Here is a 26,804-nt window from a genome sequence, read left to right on the forward strand (position 1 = left end):
TTTTGGTGAAAAAATTTTTCTTAATATCCAACCTAAACCTCCCCTGCTGCAACTTGAGACTGTTACCTCTTGTCCTATCCCTTGTTACTTGGGAGAAGAGACCGACCCCCACCTCGCTACAACCTCCTTTCAGGTAGTTGCAGAGAGCGATAAGGTCTCCCCCCAGCCTCCTTTTCTCCAGGCTAAACAACCCCAGTTCCCTCACCTGCTCCTCACAGGACTTGTGCTCCAGGCCCTTCACCAGCTTCGTTGCCCTTCTCTGGACACGCTCCAGCACCTCCATGGCTTTCCTGTAGCGAGGGGCCCAAAACTGAACACAATATTCGAGGTGCGACCTCACCAGTGCCGAGTACAGGGGGACGATCCTTCCCTAGTCCTGCTGGCCACACCATTTCTGATACAAGCCAGGATGCTATTTTCCTGAAATGTCAGAAAATGCAGAGATCAACCTCATACCTTTTTACATACTTGAACTTTAAATCTGTTCCTTAAGCAATGGAGGAGGAGCACACATACACTAAGTTGTAAGTTGCTTGCAATTGCCTGATCACACTCTATTGTGCATCCCTTGACTTTCCAGTGGTTTGATTTCCACCAGTATAAATATTATTCTGCCCAAACACTTTCAAATTTTAGAACTGAACAGCCTCAGTGTTGTGAAGTTCACTGTGTGTACACCTAAACAGAAGGACCCTTTTGAGCTTGGTGGGCCTGATGTTGTCTCATCAGTCTTGAAAAGATGGTTCTTTTCAGAGAGAGTGTCTCAGAGGCATTTGATGTGTAGCCTCTAGCATTGAGTAGCTGACTTTTTTTATTGTTCTTAAATTGAAAATGGGGATATAAATGTTGTTACATGAAATGCATTAGTGCAAATGCATCTTTAAAATGTTTGGGTTGGAAGAGTTTGGATACAGTGTATTTACCATAGTAAAGTATAAACTATGCAGTCAACTACACAGGGTGCAGATTTTAAGAATAACCGAGAGTATGCTGCATCTCATGCAACACAAATTTATTAGAGCTCTCGTCTTTTTGATGTTCTGTTTTTCCTGTCTGCATAGGATTCAAAAAATAGTAGTGGGGAAGGAAGAGATGGCTGTTTCAAAGAGTATCAAGTATCTGTACACAGAAGAAGTAATTTCTGTTTTTACAGGAAGCATGGCTTCATTTGGTAATGTTTGTAACCAGCAGGAAGAAAATACAACATTTTTTTGAAATACTACTTGGAACAGGAAAATGCTATAGTTAAATATTGCTCTCCCTTTCTACGACTTCTGTCAGAGACTGATTTTTCACTGTGCTTGTATGGCTGATAAAACATTGTGTGGGAAGGTGCTGCTTACCTGTTTATTCCAGTTATATTCATTTCCTTATGGAGAGATGGAATGTGAACCTTCTCTGTTTGCAGAGACCAAAGCATTTTTTGGACATGTTTATACTAGAATAAATTTATGTTGAAGTATATGAAACAGCTAGAGTTGCCTTCTTGTTTGCCCTGTTTAAACTCTCACCACATAAGCTTAATCATGCTTTTTGTGGTGAAGACTAAATGATGAAACTTTTAGGAGCGCTCAGAATTCACCTGGTTTTTATTGCAGTGGTTTCAAGATGGTTTTCCATCCTTTTTAATAGAAACAGGAGTTAGAGCAGTGCTAGGCACATGTGAAAATCCTGCCTGTAATGCGCATTTTTATTATAGAAAAGATTTATACCTTCTTTCAAATTGCCTTAGGAGACCAGCTTAACACAGAAAGTATTTTATTGCTTAAGAGGTAAACAATTGCAGCAACCAGAACCCAAGAGTGTTTTTAATTTCAATAAAAAAAGATGCCAAAGGTCAATTAGTGCTTTGAAAGGTTGGCGCAGAAATCAGCGCAGGGCACTGCAAGTCCACGCATATTTTGCAGCAAAACTTCTGTTCTAGTTGTTCCGTATTTTGCATGTGAGGGCCACTGCATGGCATCTGTGTTAAATATCGTCAGAACGGAATGACCCTTACCTATGCAGGAAGGGGAGGGATGCACTATGATTACTTTTCCCCGCACCCTGCATAACCCAATGGGGCACGTGGCCTCCCGACAGCGCCGGCGACGCAGTGATATTTCACGGTGGCACGAGTAAGTTGCCAAGCAGCAGCTGCTTTTGCCAAGCACCTTGTTTGGAGCCGTGACTGCTCGGCACGTCTATTTGTGGCGTGGAGCAAAATGCTCAGCGGGGCTGGCCGGCCACCAAGCCTTCTCTGTAAAAGTCCCCGTGCACCTCTGGCAGCCACCAGCTCGGGCAGCCGGATTTTAAAGCTCTCCAGAGAAGGCAGCGTGCGAGCAGAGCTGCAGTCGTCCGTCGGCGATGATGATAAAGCAGCGTGGCTGTTTTTGCTGTTGTTTTCCGAAGCCCTTCTCCGTAGCCGCAGTGGGATGCTTCCCCTCCCCTCTTCTGCCGTTTCCTTTAGCACCTTCCCCACCATCAACTCTGACTTCTGATAAAATCCTCAGTGTACCAGGAGGAGCCTGTCTGTCTCCTTCCTCCCTACATACCTTTTCCAGTTAAATACTTAACTTCTCCCTTTTCTCTTCTCCTTATCACTGCTTACTTAACAGCAGGCTGGTACGTTTTGTCCCAGATGCCAGGGAATGCCCTTGGGAAGCTGCTGCTGCTGCAAACCAACAATCCCCTCCACGCTTCTCGCTCCCCATGGATGGCTTCACCTCGGAGTAACCTAGAATTTCCTAATGAAAATGCCGTGTATTTTTAACAGCGTATTTCAGATCTTGGCAGCATGCCTCCAGCAAAATGACAGAAGAGAGAAGGATGGCCAGCTGCTCTGGATTTGTGGATTACCAAACCTTCACAGTAGAAACTATGTTTTCCTGCAGTAGCAGAAAGGCCCTTTTTAAACTGGCAAGCTCCCTTCTTGCTTAATGGAAAACAAATTGGGAGTATTTCCACTACCAGCAATGGCAATAGGCCTTGAGAACCAGGCAGCTTCTACTTACTGCACATACGGAGTCCTGTTACCTTGTAGGACTGCTTCTTGAAAAAAGCTAGGAAGATTAAACCAGGCTTTTTGGATGGGTATCTTGTTGCACTGACTTTCTGTACTCCTTGCTTTGCTACAGCCATGCAGAAGACTGTACAGTAGCAGGCTGAAGAAGCAAGCAAATGTTTTCCTGTTGACCACAGAAGACACAAGGCAGCAGAAGTGGCTTCCAGCCACCTTGGTAGCCTGTGGATTTTGGGTTACTGCAAGGACCGAGGTAGTCCACTGGCAGAAGGAAACTCTTCAGGGCTCTCCGATTTGCAGCAGCAGCCTCCCAGGAGAATTGCCTGCCCTCTGGGACAAAAGACAAGAAAAAAATTGAGGAGATGGTCAGTGATAAGGGGAAGAGACAGACTGACTTGCTGTTTCTTATCTTAGTGGGTTGGTGCACCTGTACTAGTCCTGGATGAATCAGCATGATTAGTCCATTGCAATCAGTCTCCCTGGAGTTTTTCATACCCACAGAAGCTCAGCATTGACCTGTGCAGGACATGTTGGGAAGCAGAATGGAGAAGAGCCGGCATCACTACGCCTGCATCTCCGTTGGCAGACAGCGCTCGTTTTCATCATCGGTGCTCCAGCAGACACAGAAACCTTTTCTTCCAGCTCCGTTTCCTGCAAACGGTGCTCTGGCAAGATCATCATGGCTTAGGGCTACAACCTGAGCGTTGCTTGATCTGGAGCTTGCTCCATGACAGATAAAAATAGGGCTTGAGCTCCAGCCAAGCCGTGTCAGTGGTGAGGGTGCAGCCTCCTTAGCCTGTTAGAGCTTGTGAGTCCCGGTACCTCTGGTGCAAGACAGATAATCACACCTACGGACGGGTAAATAAGCAGGGTCATGCTGCCTGGGTCCCACCTACCATGATGTCCTGTGGCACAGGAGAATAGCTTGCCCAGGGGTTGATTCCTACCGAGGGGAGGCGAAGGAAAGATGCCTGACCAAACCCATCCCACAAATTTGGCAGCAGCAGAAGCGTAGCGCTGGGTTGGCCAGGCTGCTGGAAGACGGCTGCGTGCGAGCCCGGGCCTGCGTGGAGAGTAGTGTGTGCTGCTGTACGCTTACGAGCGAGCTATCCCAACTAGCGGTGAGAGATACGGCCCCAAACCATCATAAACCAGACCCTCTGCAGTAGGTCCGAGGAAGGTGAAGGTGCATTAGGAGGTAGTAGCCTTGACTGGACCTTCTGTCATATGCTTTGTCATCTTCTAGTCCTAATTTCTCTACTTGTTGCCTCTGTTCGTCTCCTTCCTGCCCTCCTCTGCTTTCTCGTGCCCCCTTGCAGACTAGCAGATTCTTCAAATACCAAGGTGCTGTGTGTCAGGAGCACGAAGTGCATGTGGTTCGGCAGTTCAGTGGATTGCTAACGAGGCTGAGTCAGTTCAACGCGAGAGAGAGTTTCTCGGGACAGCTTCCCAAAAGCCTGCTTTGTCTGCAGTTGCTGGAAGCTGAGTATCCCACGTCTGCCGCAAGCACTGTGCTTCGAGCAGGGAGAGCTTGCAGGAGGGTAATTATTAGCTGCAGATCTGCAGCTAATCGACCCAGCCTTCCCTAGTAAGTGGTGCACAACAGGTTTTTTAAATAGAATATAACCATGAAATGCTTACAACATTAGGAGGGTATTCTGTGGTGAAGGAGCGATTAATTTTTCATTCTTTCTTCCTGGTCTTGCTCTCTCAGTTCCCTAATATCCACACTAAATTACTTCAGTAAGTGTTCTTACGTTAGATAATTGTTCTAAACGCAGCACATCACTGGAAATCAAGCTTCTTTTTTCCTTCTTCATATATTCCCCATTATAGCATACCTGGCAGTTTGGTTAACGGCCTGTGAAGCACAACAGAAACCAAACTATCCATCTGTACCTACCCCTTCTCTGAAGTACTGACAAGAAGAAAGATGCCTGTAGATAAATTCAGCACACATGGCTTCTAAGACACAAGTTGAACGTTAAAGGCCATTTTTACAATGTAATTAATATACCGTAGCATTAAAGCAATGTTTACCTAACGACAGAAGTCTTCTCTTCGTGCTTTCCACTGCTGGTTTGCGCACGATAAAATATTGTTGGAATCTGCCTCCACCCCGCCTCAGCAGAAAGTAGCTGCGGAGAAGTTTGGTGGTGAACATATTTGCTCACGTAGGTTACTCACACCACCGCTCTCCTGGGCGGCTTCTATCAGCAGCCGGCCGGCAGCAAAGCCGCTTTCCAGCATCCGAGTTTGCATGAGGGCCTGGGAGGGGAATGGGCTCCTCCGCTCGCAGCCAGCGTCAGTAAATCACAGCGTGACGGGCTCGCCGCCCCGCTGCTGAACTTTTAACTTGAAGCTCTAGCAGGGTGCTGAGTCGCTCCGGCTACATGACACAGAGCTGTGAAAGTAAATCACTTTGCTGGGAGCAAGGGGAAGTCCAGCATATTGTTTTGCAGACTTTGCCTACGGTTTCTCTGCGATATAAGCGTAGAATATATACACCCGGGAAAGCAATTAGAGAGCGATGGACTTCCAGCGCAGAGCTCACCCTTACCCCATCCCGGAGGATGAAGAGGTCGCACACAATGTCGCTCCTGATGCTCACAACTCTGCAGGAAACGAAGGCGAGAAACCGGTGTCAAAATTGCAACGTAGGCACAGTGACATAAAACTCTACAAAGAGTTTTGTGACTTTTATGCAAGATTGTAAGTTCATTCTCTTCAGCTTTGGGGTGTAACTACGGTGACATTATTGGTGTATTGCACATATGTATTTTATTATCTGAGCTCCGGGCAGGCTGTGCAAGCCGTTCTCTAATGTAACCTTTGCCACTGTTCTGCTTGATACATTGCCAGTTGTAATCGTCAACTAAAATTTGAGCTGTTGCTTTAAACTTCATCATTAATTGCATCAGAAATCTTTATCGGCAGTTGAAATGGGGTTGGAATTTGTCAAGTAGTCTTTCTGACTTTAGGTTGTTTGCATATTGTTTTGGGCAAACAGATAAACTGCTTCCCTAATGCAGAAGGATTACATACATCGCCGTTGTTACATATATGATGCGTTTCAAAGTGAAGTATACTTTTGCATACTGAGGAAGAAAGCTTTATGTTTTCATTTGGTTTTGAACTTTGTTTCATGTTTTTGCTTGGATTGTACTTTATGTCTGGCAGCACTTACTTAAGATCCTTAGTGCTCGAGAACTGTTGAGGTGATGATGAAAGATCCCAGTTTCTGTTGTGATTATTCTTCATTTAGATTGATAAGGAGAACGGGTGAAATGACTGAGATTTTCCCCGACAGAAAGCATACACAATCCACGGAGATCGTTGGCGAGCTTTATACTTAATCACAGTTTATATGTATAATCACTGTAGTTTGTCTGTAGGCTTGTCGGTTATGTATGGGATAGACCATCCTCCATCCGATCTCCTTGTGAAATTTGCCCACTTGTTTCACTGAGAGGGCAGTGAATATTTGGATAGCAGTTACTGTCTTCCTCTTCTGCAAAGATCTCTAGAGAGAGGGAAAAAAAAAACCCAACCGAGCTAATAATGACTGGTCAGATGTGACCTTGCGTAGGGCTTTTCTGTGAGACAGCGTAAGAAATAGATAAAGCACATTCTTTTTTGAACCATGTGCCAGGTGTTTGCTTGCTCCCTTGGGTGCTGTGCAAGGAATGAATTCAATTCCTATTGAACCCGGTGGGAGCCAAGAAATCTTAGTCCCTTGGGGGGGGGAAAGGCTTGGCATCTTACAGAGGACTGAGGACTCTGCACTTACAGGCGCAGCATGATAGCTGTATCAAAATGTGTGCGTGCGTGCACATGTGTTTGAAATAATGTCAGTTGTTTAATAAGCTTCCAGGTAGATGTTTGAGTCAGTGGTTTTGTCAGCTCTGGTCAGATTGTAATGAAACCAGACCACTGCCCTGTATCTCCTCTCAAATGGTAATAGGGCAGAGAGGTGATCCTGAAAGGCATAGCTTTGAGAGTCTAGATACGAGTAAGAAAATGTTTGCAAAGGAAAAATGAAGTGAGCCTTTTTCTGGCCTTAATTAACTGAAACACAGCTGTACTGTCTTCTGCAGATGGGGACACAATCCTAGTGAAGTAGCTAATTTCTCTGATATTTTGCAGCTAACCACACTGTCATTTTATGGTCACGTGCCTTTGAGAAGCAACCAGGGCTGCTATTTGAGTAATTTTTTGCATCCCCGGCATGGGTTTGCCAGCTTGTGCTGGCCTGCATGTGGGTCGCAGTGGGGCAGCCAGAGCATTTCCACTCTACCCCTTGGCCCTGGACCAACACCAGCACGCCGTGAGCTGAGCTCCCTGACATGAACCCTAACAAACCAACAAAAAATCCCATGACTTCAAACTAAATTTGTAAAATGACTTCAATCTATGCAAAGCTTATATAAGGAATAATAGTTTACCTGCTCTGGTTTTCAGTAATATCTGCCAGACTAGATACTGTACACTCTTTCACATTGCTTATTTAGAGTTTTTCAACCAATGCTGTTATATATATTTTAGAATTAGGAATTATTTTCCTGCATGATGCCAGTCCTCGATTATTGCTAATATTTGCCCTTGTTTTCTCTAATTCTAATGTATTTTGTCATTTTTATAGTACTTCTTTGAATTGCCTGCCTTTTCTTATCATAAAAAGCCTGTAAATGTATCTGTAGTAATGATGTTTCTGTTTGGTTATTTGAATTAGTAGTTATTACAGTGCGTTGCAGGGGTTTTGTTTCTAAAGAGTTTGGGAGCAGGGGGGAAATGGCTGTTTTATTTCTGACGGGGTGCCACAAGTCATTAAGTCCATTGAAAAACTTGTGTTGAGCAGCCTAGCGTTAGGCTGATGCAGTTGGCTTTGGGGAAAAAAAAGAGACCCACAACCAGCAGTGTTGCCTATTTGGGCTAATTTTCTTTCCGTTTCTTTTTTTTTTTTTACGACAGCAACATGGCGAACGCGCTTGCAAATGCCATCTGTGAGCGCTGCAGGGGCGGTTTTGCTCCTGCTGAGAAAATTGTCAACAGCAACGGTGAGCTGTACCACGAGCAGTGCTTCGTCTGCGCCCAGTGCTTTCAGCAGTTTCCCGAAGGGCTCTTCTACGAGGTAAGCAGGGCAGGGTGCCCCTCTCGCCCCCAGCTTTTGCCTTGTGCCTTCATTCCCATACCAGAAGTAACTACGGGCAGATCGATAGCTTAAAAAGTCCCGTGGCAAGAACTGGGCTCTGAAAGGATATGCCCAGTAGAGGGAGAAAAAAGCAGAAGCGTTTCTGTGCTAATTTGGAGGACATCAGTGTATATAACTTTATTTAAATGCGTAGCCTAACGTTATCAGAGCTGAGAAAAAAACTGCTGGACATTTCTTTCTTGGTGCAGATTTTTTCCCCCTGAAATCTGAGAATGATATATCATACCAGAAATACAGAGAAAGCATAATTCTTAGAAGAGGACAGTCATATAGAGGGAGACCCCAGCATCCTGTGGTCCATAGGAGGTTTATCACTGAGTTGAGTGAGGCCAGCACGGCATGTGAAAAGTTCCTCATGGTGATGACCTGTAAGTCAGCATGCTGAGATCAGGGTGTGCAGAGAGCCCAAACCAGATGGGGCCTGTGTAGGTAGGGTCAACTCTAGGTTTAACAAACTGGAGCATTCAGACTTAGCAGTTCTTACATGCTTTCAAGGGTTAAAACCCGCTCTCAGTCATATTTCTCAGCCCCAGGTAGATTGCCCTCACCTCAGATGGGTATTTTGATATCTGTGTCATTTTATTTTGCCTTCCCCTATCGTGGGGATTCAGGCTGTGGCTCAGCTATCTCAAGCATAAAGTGGTTTTAGTGAAAGCTTTAGACTACTTCATAAAATATGAAGTGATTGGTATAAGGAGGGGTAGATGTTGAGAGACAGGGAATTACTGTCTGAGAGATAAGGTCCTGCTGAAGTAGCTTGTAGTCCAACTTACAGTAGCGGTTACAGGATTTATGTCATCCTGTGATCTGAAAAGGAAGGTGAGCAGCGTGTTAAAAGCACGATGCTGTGCTCTCACATACAGTGTGCCATCCTTGTGGCAAGAGCAAAACAGTTTATCTTCCGCAATAGTATTTCTAATTTTACAGAGCCACGTTACGTGGTGATGAGGAGAAGCTGAGGGAGGCATGTAGATTGGAAAGGAGACTGGCAAAGGGGATTCCTGGGGTTTGCTTTCTCTCCCCTTGTTTGAGGATCAAAAGACTTTTCAGTGCTGTAGGGATAGTGTGGCACAAATTGCGGTAAATGCACCACTTGTGTTCCATAAGACATCAAAAGGTGAGCTGCAAGGCAGCAGCAATTAAATAAAAACAAAACAAAACACCCCCTAGATACTTACACGGTGCATTACAATTGTTAATATATACCGAGCTGCTGCCTGCCTGCAGGCATGGTAAGGAGTCCATCCTGACGTGTTAAGACCTGAGGCAAACGTAAAGCGATATAAATGTTTTAAAACTAAAATATTTGTAATTGTGTTAATGAAATTGTCTTAAAACAATAAAATGTATTTTCTTTAAATAATGAGTACTTTATTAATCCTTTTTCTGACTCAAAAAACAGTGAGACATTCCAGGGACCTCCTTTAGAAAGTTGAATGGTCCTTTCTTAAAAATAAAAGTTTGAGAAATCCTGCTGTAGGCAGCCTGTATCTCCTACGGGGACGGACAAGGACCACAGTGGAAAGAAAGTCTTACTTTTGCACCTGGTCCAGGAATATTGCAACCTCTCCATTGCTCACGGGTGGCCATACCTGAATCTCCCTGGCAGGGGCAAGTATCCTGGTGGTGTTTAGATATATTGGATGTAGGCATTTTGCTTCCTACTGCTACCTTGTTAACATTCGTATTCATTATGGCTGGTCTTTGAGCACTCTCTTACTGCAAAGTGAGGCTCCCTGTTAAAGACAGTAAGTCAGAAGTGAGTGTCAGTAGATTGTCCTGGGAATGAAAATAGCCCCGTGTACTAAATATGTTTTGGTTAACGTTGCTAGGGTTTTTTCAGGCTGGGTAGAGACTTTGTTCTTGAGAAATGTTACATAGAAAGTGGAAAGTTTCAGTTAAGAATAGACCCTTTTTGCCACAGCTATTACAGAGATAAAATAATTGTCATGAGGATTAAATGAATATGTAAAGACTTGCGTGTGGCTTGAACTTCACATCACCCTTCTGCCTCTAGCCCTTCTCGTGTCCACCACAAGATCTTGCAGTTTCTCTGTGCACCAGCAAGTTTGCTGCCATTGAAGAGAGGGACTTTTGGGTCTGTTTAAGCCCTCTGACAGCCTTCAGGTGATGGCTCACAAATCTTACCCAGCCTTCCTATACTGGCCTGGCCTGGGCATCTTCTAGAGAGTGGAGAGGTCAGTGGATATCCATGCTGTCCCAGTCCTCGTGCCTTTGGGGCTGTTTCGGCTGGGAAATCTTCGGCAGGGCCTTCTCCTCTGTCTCTGCACCCTTTAGGGTGTCCACGCGGGTCCCGTGCTGCCAGAAGGACTCTCACTTAGCACTGAAGTGGCCAGTGAGATGATTGCAGAGGAAACCCCAACATGTTTCCCGGTGGTGCTGCTCAGGAGAAGGGCGGACAAGGGCACAGCTTGCTCTTCTTTCATTCGATCCCTCGGTATTAGAGGTGAGAATGTACTGGGTGACAGCGTTTGGGGGAGAGAGCCCTAACGAGGCAGGTAGAGGGTGAGCTTAGGTTGGCCAACGCTCAGGAGTTGGCTGACAGTGCTCTGAGGACTCTGTATCGCTGTCGAGAAAAAGTGGCTGGAGAAGATAGGCAGAAAGGGTATCTTCCTCTGACTGGCTTAATGCGCTCTTTGAGAAGATGGATGTGTTTGGAGGTGTCACCAGGTAACGTGTTTTTCTGAGCAGGTTCCCCGTGGGTAAACGCAGGCGTGAGTTTGTGTTTATTCTGTGCCTGGTTTAGCTAAGCTAGTGTTTCCTGGAAATTATTTCCAGCTCTTAGCAATCGGGAAGTCAAATATTCTTCCCCCGCTTATCGCAAGCCTTGCAGCGTTCCCGTAGTTAGTCATTAAACCGCTTATCACATCAGCTGTCAAACACTGCCGTCATAAGCTGTCACGCTGTTTTCCATGGGTGGGAGCTGAACTGGTCAGGCCGATGCCGGTCTCCCGCGCCGTGGGACGTGTCCCCGGGCTCCTTGCAGGGACCCCGATCGGCACAGCTCGCCGTGGGCTGGCACCGGAGCCAAGCTGCTTGCAGGCACAAGCGGTGCCTCACCGGAGCGGTGCCCATCTGCAGCTTGGAATTTGCACAGCGTAGCAGGAATTTTGTCGGTGTCCTCCCGAGCCTATGTTAGAAATGACGATACGGATTCGTAACCAGCCAGTGTTGGCCTTGTTGCATAAGGGTGTAAGTGAGAGCTGTGTGCCTAATGTTGCAGGGGAACTGTGGGTTTAGGACCTGCTAGGGTATATTTGTGTTTCGGTGTGCTCAGTATCATCAGTTCAGCATGTTTTCTTACACACTCAGCCTAAACAGAACTTAGCATAAGCACATGCCAGCAGAGTTTCCGAATGGGAAGATCGAAGGGCTGAGAGAGCTGCATCCCACCACAGAAGAAATACAGCAAAATCCTTATGGACTACTCACAACAGCTATAATTGGGGAATCTGTGTCACTATTTTTTTTTTTTTTTTAATAAAATAAAATGGAATAGCACGTGACTTTTGTCTCCTAAATGAGAGGGAGTTCCTTTCAGTTTGGGTTTTTTTCTAAGATGTTTGTAATAAGCTATAATAAGATTAAAGGAAGGTGCAGCTGCAATGCACTTGTCAGATTTGTTTCTATTCCAGTCGCACCTCAAGTGTTTTCTTAAAATGGGCTTTGCCAGAAACTACCTTAGAGAAAGGGTCTTTAAAGACTCGGGTTGTGTGCATGTCTTTCCACCAAGTTAGCTAAAAACATGGAGATCAGCTGGAGGTTATGTCACGGTGAATTGTTCTAAGCAGAGCCATTTAACTCATGGACCTCCAGCATACAACAGTCAAATGACCTTGCTTTTAAAATATGTGCTGTGGGATTTGTTATAGAAGTTCAAGGCTTTCTCTGATGGATGAACTGCTGGGTCATCCAGAAAAGGCAGCACAAATGAGCCGAGAAGGTTGAAAATATAAACAAGACTGAATGGTAACCAACCTGCCTGACGCAAACCAGAGGGGAAAAAAACCTGTTTGGTCTGCCCGGATCAACATGCAGTGGCTCTGAAGTCCAAGCAAACCTAAGCATCTCCCACTGGACCACCCGTTTACACAAAACAGGAAGCTTTGGGATTTTTTTCAGTTTAAAAAGGATTTTATCCAGCAGGAAGCAAGCATAATTCACAATGAACCAATAATTTCCATTACTCTGAGAAAGTAATAGCTCTCTGTCTCTCAATTTTTATCTTGTATTTGATCCTTGGAATTTCATAGTATGAAACAGGTAATCTTGAAGCACTTTGCTGTATTTTCTGTCTGTGCACCAAAACTTAATTTGTGGGTAGTATTTTATGCTATTTGCTTTGTTTTGTCTTAGACCCACTAAAAAGAAAGGAGTGGGGTTTCCTGCTATCCCCCTTTTTCCCACTGTTTTAAACCGAGACATTCAAATCCAAACACTTTATAGCATACCTCATATTGTCTCTCTGGTTTTGACATGCTACTTGGCATTTGTGTCTATTAATGATGTGCCTGAAGGTATCTAACATTTCCCTTCATTTCAGGACATACTCGCCTACATGTTTTTACATATTCTTTGGCTAAGTTGCTAATGCAGTACTGTATAACTTTTTTTTTTCCATATGTTTTTTTCTATGCAAGCTTGAACTGCAGCTGAACTTCTCCAAGCTGTGAGAAAATTCAGATCCAAATCCAAATCCCTTAAGATTGGTTCCCTATTTAATCTGTCAATGTAGTGAACTTTGTTCCTTAAAATTTGGACTTGATGATCTTAAGGGTCTTTTCCAACCTAAATGATTCTGTGATGCTGTGAAATAAGCATCATGAAGGAAAAGCCTTATTTCTCTTCATGTTTTAGCTGTACTGCTCCATAACTTGCAAAGATTTCTGTCCCTGGGTGTTTTCCCTCCCCCTGTACTTACTTCCTCTGGTATGCTGGGTCGTTCTTGCAGGAAATGTAGAGTGGGGAAGAGATCAAATGGGTTCAGGGAAAATGTTCCCCCCCCCGGAAAGGTTTTCGTTAGCTAATTTCCTCCCCAGAATTCTCTCAGTTGCATCAGAGTTTCAGCAGTCTTGTCAAAATTCAGATGTTTCTTGTGATGTAAATGGGTGATGGAAAATGCCTTACACTCTCAGCAGTATTAGAGGAATGGTGAGCTACTAACGCTACGTGCTAACTAGTACCTGAAGTAAGGTGGGTGGATTTAATGCCTAGCACGTGGTCTGTTTTTTTTGTGCAGCCCCTCATGTTTTACTACCTAATTGCATCTGGAAACAAACTGGTGTGTTACACCATTTATGTTAAGGGCATGCTCCTCATCCCTTTAACGCTGTGATTTTTTTTCCATTTGCAGTTTGAAGGGAGGAAGTACTGCGAACATGATTTTCAAATGCTTTTTGCCCCTTGCTGCCATCAATGTGGTAAGTTTTACATTGAGGTGAAACACTTCACACTGATCACAAACGGGAACGGGAACGTCACTGGGGGAAGATGTGCAACCCTTGTGTATGTTCTCTGGGAGATGGCCCTGTGCGGCTGAGCATCTGAACTTCCAGAATGAACTAGACTTCAGAGAATTCAGGGAGCTGCTTTTCCTAAAGGTCATCAAACAATAGGATTTAAAAAAAAAAAAAAGTTTGCATTATTTGAGTGAGTAGTTTAGCTGTTGATCCAGTGATCCACTGAATAGACCGTTCATGAACTCCTGATTATATATATCTATACATCGGCATGTGCTCATATTTGGCCCTTCTCATGCAGCTGAAACCCTGCAACAAGTCTTTATCATCTGCTTTGACTGTTGTAACCCCCCTGTGCTGTCCTACTCCACAGAAGCAGGGACAGTCTTTGTCATCTAGTGTTATAATCAAATGATGCTCAGCTGGTCCCCTGTTGCATTTTTGAATCTCACGTCCACCCTACATAACACTGAGGGCTGCTTTTTATTTGCTACTGTTGATGTAAATGCTTGTGTGTATGCTGCGCAGTAATCGTTTGCACGTGTTTTTTCTCCCCTGTGTGTGACACATCGTGCTCAGGCAGGGCTGGGAAGTCATTAATTTTTTTACTATTGCTTAAACTGGTCTGGAAGTTCTTGGTTTCTGTGGCTCCTTGGCAAGGCACTAGGGCTTTTGCTTGCCTCAGTGAGGCCTTTCCCCATGTGGAGGAAGGAATTGAACACCGAGGAAGAGGGAAGCAGATGTTATGGACCTTTGAATTCAAAGCTGCAGATGTGAACGAGCAGGGGAAGAGGAAGAAATGGGTCGGTGGTGATTTCTGAGGAGCTATGCTGCCTGTCTCCAGGATTTCTCCTGCCCACCTGGCACAGCTCCCACTTCTCCTGCTCTGGCTCCTTGTAGCGCCAGCTCCCTTCAAACCTCATCAAGGTCCTGCACAGGGCTGGGCTTTGCCACTGCTTGGATTTAGGAAGAGCAGCCAAAATTGACAGGGCTGTTGTCAGTGATGAGGCCTCGAGCATTCCTGACGTTTCTGGAGTCCATCGGGTTTTGTTCTTGAAAAGCCATGACTTCATGGGAACGCCACGGAGTCGCATGCTGGGTGTTATCGCCCACATCAGTTACCTGCCCGATTGCTCCCCTTTGGCAGCCGTTTGAGTTGTCTGTTCTCCAAAGCCAGGACTCAGCCTCCCACGACACTGAGAAGCTGAGCTCCCAACACATTTTAGGCAGAGCCTTTGCACAGCTCGGGGGCCTTGGCTACAACGTCCACATAGAGAATGAGTAAATCACGTGTATGGTGGACGTGGCTCCACTGCCTGTGCGGTACAGTCACACCGTGCATGCAGAACAGTAGTTCTCACGTATTTTTTTTGATGCCTCGCAGGACCCGACTCCTCGTGGTAGGTCAGAAGTTGTGTGTGTTGGATTGACTGTTCTGCAGCATCCCTGCAGCTTTGCGTTTTGACTCCATGGGAGGTTTTTTGCAGGAGGTCCACAGCCACCCAAGCTCAGTTCTGTTGTGCTTTGAGTATAGAGCCCCTTCAAGGCTTGGTCCTAGTGGAGTAGAAACCACTACTATGTACCTGACAAGTTAAAATTGTTGTCTTCTTAAAGAAAAGGAGAAAGATGATGAGGACACAAGAAAGCCGTATTATATAAAGAACTCCATATATTTCTTAACAGCTTGAGAACAGGTAAGTAAAACCAGGGAAGGGACTGGAAAAGGATGATTCCAGACAGAACATGGGAGTGTGCATGTGGAAGGGCTTGTATGTGAAGAACAGAAGGTCCTCCATCAGCAAGGACACTTTCTTCCGACCCATAGCAAAAGAACCCAAACAAACCCAAATTCCAGAGTTTAGAACCAGAACTGTGACACCGAAAGCAATGTGTCCTACCAGATTTAGGGGGGGGAGGAAGAGGGTGATGATGTCATTGTAGTGATGCTGTTGTGGGTTGCTTTTAACTTTGTCTAGTGTGGTATTTTACAACCTGGTGTGTTTCTTACAGGTGAGTTCATTATTGGTCGTGTTATTAAAGCTATGAACAACAGCTGGCATCCAGAGTGCTTCTGCTGTGATATCTGCCAACAAGTGTTAGCTGATATTGGATTTGTCAAGAATGCTGGCAGGTAGATCTTCACCCTTCCTTCTGTTAAGTGATCATGAATCAAATGAACTAAGAGTGGGGACTGAGAGGTTTTGGTTCCTGAAGCTTTCCAGTTGAGGCGGAGCAACTGAAGCATCTTTTGTGGGGAAAAGGTCTAAGAGTGCATCACAAAACTAAGAATGGGTATCTTAAAATACACACTTAAAATATTAAGTTTACCTACTTCAGCAGCAGGTTTCTTGGCAAACATGTTCTCTACCCGGTGACATTTCGGGGCCATTGTTATATGTAATAAGAGAGAAAACATTCAGATACAGAAGCATTGTCTTTATTTTTTTCATAGAAATTTCTACGTTCCTTTTTCCAACTTGGGTTTCCACTTTTGGTCTAATTTAGCACCTTATTTATTAATAATTGCTTTAAGTTCAGTGGGATCCTTCACAGAGTAGGATATTTTTACCAGCTGTGATCAGAAGAATGTTTTACAAGTGGATTCTATGGCCATTGTCTTCATATGTACAATATGATATACAGAGTTACCTACAGAATTAGGACCTGTATGCTCATCCAGCTTCCAGTCTAAATTTTTAAGATTTTGAGAGTAAAACATTCAGCAATGAGAATCTATAGCAAACTTTGTTTTCTGTGTTTCAACACAGCTTAAACTCAAATGAGCTGAAGAAATTATACTCCTATGGTGACAGAAAATAAAATCATTACCCTGCCTTTTCTGAGCTTGGTTTGCCTAGCAAGGAAATTGTTTTAAAGGCTGTTTTCCCTCCAAAAAGGGCTGACCGAAGTGAGGTTCTAATAGATTTTTGGTTAATATTTTGCACTGTAGTACCTGGTACCAGTACTTACCTCTTTTTTTTATGCTGTTTCAGACATCTCTGCCGTCCTTGCCATAACAGGGAAAAAGCCAGAGGCCTGGGAAAGTACATTTGCCAGAAGTGTCATGCCATAATTGACGAACAGCCTCTCATATTTAAAAATGATCCTTATCATCCTGATCATTTCAACTGTGCAAACTGCGGGTAACTTGAGTTCTGCAAAGGAAAACAGGAAAATGCTGGGTTTATTTGCTTCATCGATTTACATCTTAAAGTGAAAACCTGTCCTGTACATCTGGCAAGAGGGGTGGGGTCTGGGTGCCTTGCAGCCAGATGTGTGTTACTGCTTTTGGGATGGTGGAGTTGGACCTTGAGTTCAAACAACAGCAGACCTGTCGGGGAGTAAAGAAAGATCGGACTCTGCAGGACAAGGTGGTACCTTACAAAATATGAAGCATGGACACAGATAACAGTTCTTGTAGCAGCGAAATGATAGCTTGTTATTCTGCTACGAGTGGAAGAAAAGTGGTCCTCTTTGGCTGCTTGAGTTACTCCCTTGCCTATGCTATTTCTTTTTAGTTGAGTGGCATGCAGACTTTGTTCTCTCTTTTTAAAGCCTATCTTTTTCTTAGAAGCTTTCTCCCATCTCATTTTATCAGCTTCTGCAACTGTAGTACATGAAGCTGCACATTTCTACATCCTGCACTGATGCACAGACCATGGAGCATTGTAGGGTATAGCATGGATTATTAGTTGTTTATTTCTGGTGCAAAGGAAGCTACCATTTCAGTGCCAACGCAAAGGTTGATTTGAATAACAACAGGTAGTGTTGTGTCAGTGGCAACCAGTTGAGAGCATTAGTGAGTACAGTCACATTTAAAGTGTAGCTGTTCTCAGTATTATAACCATGCAATTTACTAAAAAGTAGAGTATATGAGATTCTGCAATTGGCAATCAATAAACATAGCCAGCTCATGTGGGTCCGTAGTTTTCTTTCTCTGATACAACAGGGAAAATGTACCTAGATGTAGAGGACTACATTATACTTTCAGTTACAGTTATGCAAATCTAAAATAAACAGGTGATAAGAGTGCCAGAATATAAACCAACCGTGTACAGCTTGCACACACATGCGCTTGTGCTACATCACCAGAATGCAGGATGACAATAGCTCAGTAGCTGTTTTCAGAGACTAGTGCATCTCCCTTAGCAGCCTGTTCTCAGTTTATTTTTAATGCTGCTGCATTACTGTAGTACAAATACAACTTCTAAAACACATGCTAAAAATTGTTTTTTTTCTTTTCAGAAACTCTCAAGAGTTGACGTTGTTCAGTGCCTTTATTCATGCTCTCAATTCATTAACTTTTGAACAGGAAGGAGCTTACTGCTGATGCTCGTGAGTTGAAGGGAGAATTATACTGCTTACCCTGCCATGACAAAATGGGTGTCCCCATCTGTGGGGCATGTAGAAGACCAATTGAAGGCCGTGTGGTGAATGCTATGGGCAAACAATGGCACGTGGAGGTAAACATCAGATGATATATATTGTCTTTTACAACCGTAAACATTAACATACTTATCTGTGATTTTGCTGATCAATTTCAATGAAAGGATTAGCCAAGTAGGAAGCAATGATTAGTAAATGCCTTCTCCTAATCCCGTCTTCAGCCTTCTTGTGGCTGGTCTTCCACTGTGAAATAGGAGTTATTTCCCACCTTACAGAGAGCTTTGACTGTGAAACTAAAATCAGTAATCAAAGGAAGCACCGTGAGGGTCTTTACAAAAGAAAATTTCAGAGTGCAAAGCAGTACATGTGGCAAGGCAGTAAAATTCTGTGGCAACCATAATGTTACTGAGCATTGTAACACCCTTATGCCTTCCATAGTCACCTGCCATGTAAATATCTCTAAAGCACTTTATGTGAGAGTTCGTATTTCAAGGCCATGTACAAGATTTAGTCCCACATCTTCCATTTAAATTAGAAAGATAAACAGTTTATTCCTTTTGTTGTTTTCAAAATCTCCTCCAGCAAATGCTTTCTTCACAAGGGTGTAATGATGGTGCAAATTATTTAATATCTCTTCATTCTGTTCATTGATAACATATGAGAATCCCTTTGGTTCTTTTTTTTTTTGTAACTTTTGGATTGAAATGTTGAAGATACTGAAAGGAACATTATATTAGAGGTCTAAATACAGAAACAAAGAAGTTTTAACTCTCCTTTTTGAGATGGCACAGCTAGCTCAGTGGACTTCAGTCATGTTCAGTACTGGGCTTGGTTGGTTTGCTTTCCAGAAAAAATACCATTACTTCCAAATAATCCAGAAAAATGTATGTAATTTTCTTTGTAGCATTTTGTTTGTGCAAAATGTGAAAAGCCGTTCCTCGGTCATCGTCATTACGAGAGAAAAGGCTTGGCGTATTGTGAAACCCACTACAATCAGGTAAGGTTGCATATTTAAAAATGGTGTTAAGTGGTAAACTCATGAATTGGTTTTATTAGATAGGAATGGAAAACCATGGACATTCTTCTGTTTTCTTATGGGCACCTGTGGGTGTAATGCCAATTAGCAGATGTTCTGTTGCAGTTAATTTATATGGGTTTCTCTATACATCGGCCTGGTAGTGAGAAAGAAAACTGCAGGTATTTCACAAAGGCTAGCCAGGACAATCAGTATTGAGTTGTTCTTCAAGCTTAGTGGTACTTAAGTAGAGCTGTTACCAGCTTTTACATGTCTGTGAGATCACAGCAACTAATGACACGCAATCTTTCCCAAGAAGCTAAAGAAGATTTCCCACTCAGTAGCTGCGGTTAAAGACGAGGCCCTAGTGAGTAGTGTGGTTTTCCCTGCAGCTGCTGCTCTAAGGTGACTGTGTGTTAACATATGCTGCATCACCCAGCTCATTCATTAGGTTGCTGAAGACTTTGAAGACTAAATTTGTCAGAGGACACCACCTAGTGAGCACTTGCATTTATATAGGAGTTCTATACCATGATACCATCTCTCTCCAGACTCCCTTGATTGTGTAGTCCAGCACGACAATTTATAGACCTTTTTTATTTGGAAGCCATCTGCATTGTGTCACGTCTACCTCTTCGCTTATATAAATACAAGAGTAGGGGTTACATTTGGGAGTTGTAAGGCATCTGCTAATTACAGATGGATTCTTAATTTGTCAGTGATGAAGGGCAGATGATTGAAATGTTGCTGGCATACTTGTAGACAAGAAGTGCCATGACATTAGTAGTAATAGTGTTGCAGCCGTGATGGGGCAAGTACATATACCAGACGAGCTGTATGTAGAGTGAATGTCTTTTAATGTGTTAACTGACTACAGTTAGAAAAAAATATATGAAACTTTGAGCACCACTTAGTTGTTATATTGTGGACAAATGTTAAGCCTTTTTTTTTTTTTTAAATAAAAATAACATTTCCTTACAGTTTTTGCCAGAAACAGTAATATGTTGTTCTAGTCATGCATGTAAATCCAAATGTTAAATTGGCTGATTAGTAACGATGTGTATGTCATACCAACTGCTGTATTTCAAATGTTCAGGATTAGAGAAATGTTGAAACAAAACAAAATCATATTTACAGGGGATCAAACAGATGTCAACAAATGTTTTCATCTTTAATATTATAAAGACCTTTTGTGATGACGTGATGCAAAATGTACTTGGAAAACAAAACCAGACTTGTCAGCATTCTCTTTATTTTACTGAAACAAATAGGAAAGCTGTTGTGCCCATCAGCTGAAATATAGTTTTTTGTTAGTTCGAGAAGTTACCCTCGATAAATTAATTACATTAAAAATTTGTTACTTCTCTTTCCTCTTCAGCTATTCGGTGATGTTTGTTTCCATTGCAACCGTGTGATTGAAGGAGATGGTAAGCACTTTTCTGTTTCCTTAGTGTTCCTTTCTGATGGAAGTTCTCCGTAAAAGTGGAAGTTAGGGGAAAGCAGCCCCCTGTTGAATCCTTGATTGTTCTCACTAAAACAAAACCAGCCGTGCTCTTGATCAGAAATAAGGTTCGAGCTGATTAGTCAGAGACCAAATGGTAAGAAAACCTTACAGCAAGCGTTTCATGATGGTAGAAGACCACCCAGTGGCTGAAGAGAATCATGGTCAACTGGAAACCCCTTAGTGACATGCAAAGGCCAGGGATGCTGGGAGATGCACAGAAGTGACTTCCTGCCCCACCACCTTCAAAAAAGAACACACGCAAGGGTGAGAATGACCACACAGGCATCTCCTCAAATGAATTTAGGGATCATGAACCAAATTTGAAAAAGTATTTGGATATTGAAAGACATGGGTGGGCACTCCTAGGGATTTTTTAAAAGTGCCTAGTTCCCATTATGTCGGTTTGGTTCCTACAGATATTTACCTATCTATCACAGGCACCTGTCTTTTGAACATCTAGGCTGATGCTAGTGTCACAAAACCAGGGAAGATCATACTTGGGAAGATGCGTGCTGTAAAGGCAGAACTGGAAGCACATAGTTTAAGTTTTTGGGAGTTTTTGTTGTTTGGGGGCTGGTTTGGGTTTTTTGGGGGGGAGAGAGTGATGGTTTTGAGGGTTTTTTTGGACAACCAGCTATAATAAAATGCCAAAAGCAAATTATTGTACCTGAAATAATGCAACATTATGTGCCTATTTACCCCTGCCTGAAGTAAATACTATAATACCAATGTTAGCCTCACCTAGGCCAAAGCCATTAGCAAAGTAGGAGGAAGCCTCTAGCGTGTAAAAAGAGACATAAACTAGTTTATAGTCATGTAACTATAGGATGAGACTTACATTCCAGAGATGTGCTTTCCTCACATTTTCTGGACTGGACTATACCTGCAGAACGACAATCCAAAACGCTTTAGAGGCAACAGTGTCCTCCTTTTCAGTAAAATCCTACTAGAATGAGCAGAACTGGAACTTGAGGTGAATGAATAAATTCAGCCTTGTCTGATAACTACATCTCTGTATGATTCTGACCTTTCATCATATAATCTGACACCCATATTGTATGTTTTGGTCTCTGAACTGAACAGAATATAGTGTAATGCAGTAATTTCTTTATTTTCAATGTATGTCTTCAGTTACATTTCTTCTTTGATTTCTGCACACAAATTTGACACTGCTGTCACAAATTACGAGTAACCAATATTGTTCTCTCTCTGTCTCTCTGTGTGGTGAAACAAATATCTGTGGCAGCAGTTTTTCAGCAGGGTGTCTATGACTGTATTACAGAGGTTGCTTGGGAGCAAAGACTTTCATCTGACTAGTATTATTTTGGCAAGCAGTGGAATAACTATGCATCTGTGGACGTGCTTGCCCCATAGTGCAGGAAAAAAGCTCTGCGTGACAATGCTCTGGTTCTGTTTGTTGTTGACAAAATACTGTATTTTATGAGAACACCATTGTCCTGCATCCTCTAACTTAGATTAAGAAGAGAGGCAGATTTTGGCAGGGAAAACTGGGAAGGTATGTTGAAAGGCAGGAACAGAAAATGGATTGAGATACAGAACAAAGAGAATATAGTTACTTTCTCTCCAAAGCCAAGAATAAAAATATATTCAAGTTTTTCTTGATCAAGTAATTTATCCCATGAGTCCATAAATTTGTTCACCTTGACAGTGCTGTGTCCTGACTGCTGGCTTCACGTTATTTTCTTCGGCTGGGCAAGTGCTACTCTTGATGGCACTCAGCCTGAACTGGATCTGAGAAATGAAACTAAATGAAAACATAAACACAATTTTGCTGGATTGCTCTTCAGCTGAAAACGTTTCCTGATTAAGTTGGAAACACGGCCTCGTAGAAGAGTTGCCAGAGGTCAGCATGCTATGAGGTGAGGTGGAAGCAAGAAACAGGAGGCAGAAATAGGTTAAACTGGTCTTGCCTCAGAGACAGCTTTATCAGTGCTTCACAGTCCTGCTACACTACACACACCTGTGCCTTGAACTAGGCAGTCTTGCCATATTATTGTTAGGCTCCTTAATACTTGATACAAGAATCAAATGACTGTTCTTCAGGCCTCATGAACGTGTGAGCTTAAAATTTTGGTAATAACTTTTTGGTTTTTTGTAATGCTAATGATTTCTTATTTTTCCCATCGCCCTAGTTGTGTCTGCTCTGAATAAGGCATGGTGTGTGAACTGTTTCGCTTGTTCAACTTGCAACACTAAGTTAACTCTCAAGTAAGTTTATCAATAAGTGTGATGCCTTCAAAACATATCAGTGCTTACCTTCAGAGTGTAGATGTTGCTATAGTGTAACTGTTATAGTATGAAAAACATATAAGCAGCATTGAGAAAATATGTGCATCTTTCTTCCTCTTGCTCCACTTACTGATTTACATCTTTCAGCTGTCTGTTCAGGTCTTCCTTCAGTTAGTCTTCTTAACTCTTCTCCTTTTCTGTCCTTTATTTTTTCTATGTTTAACTCTAAAGGGATAAGTTTGTTGAAATTGATCTAAAACCTGTCTGCAAACACTGTTATGAGAAAATGCCAGATGAATTTAAGCGACGACTTGCCAAACGGGAACGTGAAGCAAAGGATAAAGAGAAGCAGAAAAAGAAAAAGCCAATCTGTTTGTAAACTTTCTTCCCTTCTCACCACCACCTCTGCTCCTTTCTTCTTTGGTCAGTGCTAAGGATGCTTTTATTTTAAGTTTTTGCATGAACTTATGGCATTCAAAACCAAAATATTTTTCACACAACTGCAGCTTGAAATATTAACTTGTTATTCCATTATCTTATGTTTAGTCTGTTTAGCTCTACAACTAGGTTTGAAAGGCTTTTTAAATGACACCATTAATAAATATGGACATTTGGGTAAAAACTGTGTAACTTACTCAACAGGGTACTGGAATTACTGTCTACTGTGTATAACCTTGTAAAAGTAACTTCATATATATGTATAAATTGCAGTTGTAATTTTTTGCCTGTGCACATTTGATAGGATACTTTTTTAAATTTTTTTTCCCCACTATTCCTGCTGCTAAAACTTTGTCTGGTTTTTGCTTTGTTGTTTTAGGAATAAATTTGTTGAGTTTGATATGAAGCCTGTCTGCAAAAAGTGTTATGAGAAGTTTCCTCTAGAGCTGAAGAAAAGACTGAAGAAACTCGCTGAAACTTTGGGAAGGAAGTGAAGACTTCATCTGCTCTCCCCCTCCTTTGTGAAAATCTTACATCTATTACTTGGGGGGGGGGGGCTGCTTTGAGGCTTCAGTCAGGCAACAAATGATGATGTACATCTTCTATCAAATCAAAATATCTTAAGGTCCTCTGTTCTCTATACATGTATGCTTATTTGTTGATAGACAGACCATACTTCCAAACTAAATTAAATACCAGCTCACCTGAAAGGTTTCTGACCCTGATAATGCAGTTGAACTGATGCAGGTGGCCCATCCTGCACAGCAGTCTCTGCAGAATTTAACAGAGAGAGAAAATTTGGTTGTGAATACCTGCCAAAACAAACTGCAAATGTGTCCAACTTCAGGGGCATGCATTGTCATTTATATTAATGAAAGTATTAACCTTTATATTAAGCATGCACACAAAACTTGCCTGCCTGGTGGAAAAATTCACGCTTGGATTTCAGGCCAAGTCATCTCATTAAGGAGCCTTGTTTCAGACGGTTTGAAGAGTATCGGATTTCTAAATACAGTCACCGTAGAAATGACCTACTTCCGATAGATTATGCTTACATGATGAATCTTTGTACATCAGGCTTAGCATGAAATACCTATATAAAATATATATTCCTATTGCAAGAAATGAGCATACTCAGAACTACTTGAATTTTGCTATATTCCACTCAAAATAACTCATTAACTTTTATATATGCTTTTGCATTCTACTTACTTTTTGTGCCTTATTCTGCTGGACCATACATAACAGTGTTCCATTAAATATATATATAGTTTTATTTTTTATTTCGTATTTTTATGCAGAAACTATATACAAGGTATTTTCAAAAGATAACATACTTTGCCTTAATTATACAGGATGCAAGAAGTATTTTATTTCAAATGTGAACACCTGAACTTAAAATTTAGCTTCTAGACTTCGTTAATCTTCTGAACAATACTGAAAATGCGTATTTCAGTTAACTGGCAATATTACTTTTACACCTATGAGTGTAAATGTACAAGGGTTGATCCTGCTAGGATCTATTTCTTTAGCCATCTTCAAGAACTGAGCTCACAAATCATCAGAATTCCTTATAACATACATTTAATTGTTTTATACTATTGACTTCTGTCCATGCAAATCTGTTTTATTTTTCCCTTTCTTATAGAAAATACAGTTACTTAGGACTTCTTGATGGTACTACATTACGAAGTACGCAAACATTTTTTAATTCTTTTTATATTAGTGACTTTTAAACAGATTTTATGTAATTACATCATAGGAAGTAAAATTTTCTTTCCAGTTTATGAAAAATTAGTTGCTTTAAAACATCTGCTTTCAAGCGTCATCAATAAAGGCTTATGTTATTAAACCTTGTATCACCTCTCTTAAATGAGTGCTTGAGAAGGGTGGGAAAGCAACTGGAAAGCAATTGGTTCCCTATGCTTTTACCTGTGACTATATGTAAATATTTCCTTGTTATCCTGATTTAAAGGAGACATATGCCTTTCCTAAACGTCCCGCTGTAGTTAGTTCTTAGGTTCAGGAAAGAAATGCAGTTTGTTTCATAAAGAACAGCTTGATTCTTCTGGATATTTTCTGCATTGGCACAGTCACTAGTTTTTCCTAAAGAAATTATCTTGTCTGAGTGTAAAACATTCACCTTCCTATCAGTTTTTTCTCTCCGCCTCTCACTGTAATGAAACGGTCACCACAGACTTCCAGTTTAGTGCTAGGTAGGGTATTTTTTTACTATGTTATCCTACGTAGTTATTGAATGCCGTAACAGTTCAGTAACTGAATGCAGTCCTGACTGTGTTCCAAGACTAGAAAAGCTTAAAATGTCCCCTGAAAAAGTTTACATAACTAGCATGGTAGCCCTGTTTGGATTTTGGACTGCGCCATGGATTCAGTAGTCCATACTCAGCAATGCTTCCTTTAAATTGTAGTTCACTTCCTGTTCTAGGTTTTCCACATTACACCGACTGTACATCTTTTCCTTCAGCCTATGTGTGCACAGCCTTACTGCTCAAAGAGTCGGGAAGGGTCGCTAACCCTGAGGCTGAACGGCACGACCTGGCTCACATCCACATTGCTTGGGGTGACATCCATCTCCAGCACAGTGGCCTTGTTGGCGCTGCGCAGCCACGGGTCTCCTCTCGGCTCTGTGGTAGCCCTGTGGCTCTAACGCGGGCTGGGGGTTTTTTTTGTTTCCAAGTTCCTGGTGGTGAATGCCATGCTACAGTTCACCAAGACAGCGGTTTGTATTTCATGAACACGAGCGTGTGTGTATCAGAGCCCGCGATGTAGCGCTGAGAGCATCTGGGGGTACTTGAAGGTTCAAAGCCTGATGAATCGTGGAAAAAATGTTGGTTGGAAGGGACTGCTAGAGGCCAGCTAGCCCAACCATCTGCTCAAAGCAGGTCTAACTTCAAAGCTGGATCAGTACTGAAGGTCTTGCTCAGCCAAGCTTGAGTATCTCTGCAGAAGGAGATTTCACAGACCTTTGTAGGCAGTATGTTCCAGTGCTTAATCGCCCTCATGGTGAAATTTTTTTATTATTATTGGAGTCCTATCTCGGGTGGAGGGTTCTCCAAATCCATACTGCTCTTTCGGGAGCTGTCTTTGGAGTGAACTGTCATTGAAATAAAATCCCTGGACACCGTCATGAAGAGGATTAATTAAAAGCAGTTGCAAAACAGAGCCAGGGACCAAGCTAGCAATTAGGCAGCCTGGAGAATTACAAGTCTGGTGTTGAAGCTCACTTCCTGGCCTGTCAGTATTATAAATATTTTGCATAGCTGCACATACTTTCCTGAAAGAGACAGAGTTTATTATTGTTTTTCTACCCATGACCCCTACTAGGTCTCTCAAAAAGGCTGTGAGCCTGGGATTTGGGAATGGATGCCTCGGAAGCTTTGCCACTTTCTCCTGCCTGGGATCAATCGTGCATGGGCAAGAGAGATTCCTTCAGAAGCCCCTGCTTAGACTAACCGTAGGGAGCACTTCAGAAAGCCCAATGGATGTAGCTGCAGGGG

General features: G+C 42.6%; 1 protein-coding gene across 12 annotated transcripts in view; it reads left to right on the top strand.

The window, feature by feature from the left end:
* The window catches only part of LIMS1 (LIM zinc finger domain containing 1), a 74,298-nt gene extending 49,155 nt beyond the window's left edge, over positions 1 to 25,143 (top strand). For 5 of the 12 annotated variants that reach the window (XM_052773537.1, XM_052773539.1, XM_052773540.1 and 2 more), the window contains 10 exons: positions 7,973 to 8,132; positions 13,588 to 13,654; positions 15,704 to 15,824; positions 16,687 to 16,836; positions 18,006 to 18,156; positions 18,984 to 19,076; positions 20,473 to 20,521; positions 22,752 to 22,827; positions 23,080 to 23,271; positions 23,666 to 25,143. In XM_052773537.1, coding sequence (XP_052629497.1) covers positions 7,973 to 8,132; positions 13,588 to 13,654; positions 15,704 to 15,824; positions 16,687 to 16,836; positions 18,006 to 18,156; positions 18,984 to 19,076; positions 20,473 to 20,521; positions 22,752 to 22,827; positions 23,080 to 23,227 — 1,015 coding nt within the window. In that variant the 3' untranslated portion in view covers positions 23,228 to 23,271; positions 23,666 to 25,143. Of the gene's footprint in view, positions 1 to 5,014; positions 5,714 to 5,740; positions 7,014 to 7,972; positions 8,133 to 12,106; positions 12,493 to 13,587; positions 13,655 to 15,703; positions 15,825 to 16,686; positions 16,837 to 18,005; positions 18,157 to 18,983; positions 19,077 to 20,472; positions 20,522 to 22,267; positions 22,479 to 22,751; positions 22,829 to 23,079; positions 23,272 to 23,665 lie in introns of those variants that run through there. The other 7 variants (XM_052773532.1, XM_052773541.1, XR_008232924.1 and 4 more) reach the window with 7 other exon arrangements.
* Positions 25,144 to 26,804: the final 1,661 nt, after the last annotated feature.

Source organism: Harpia harpyja, chromosome 22, assembly GCF_026419915.1.
Source record: "Harpia harpyja isolate bHarHar1 chromosome 22, bHarHar1 primary haplotype, whole genome shotgun sequence".
Taxonomy (NCBI): Eukaryota; Metazoa; Chordata; class Aves; order Accipitriformes; family Accipitridae; genus Harpia; species Harpia harpyja.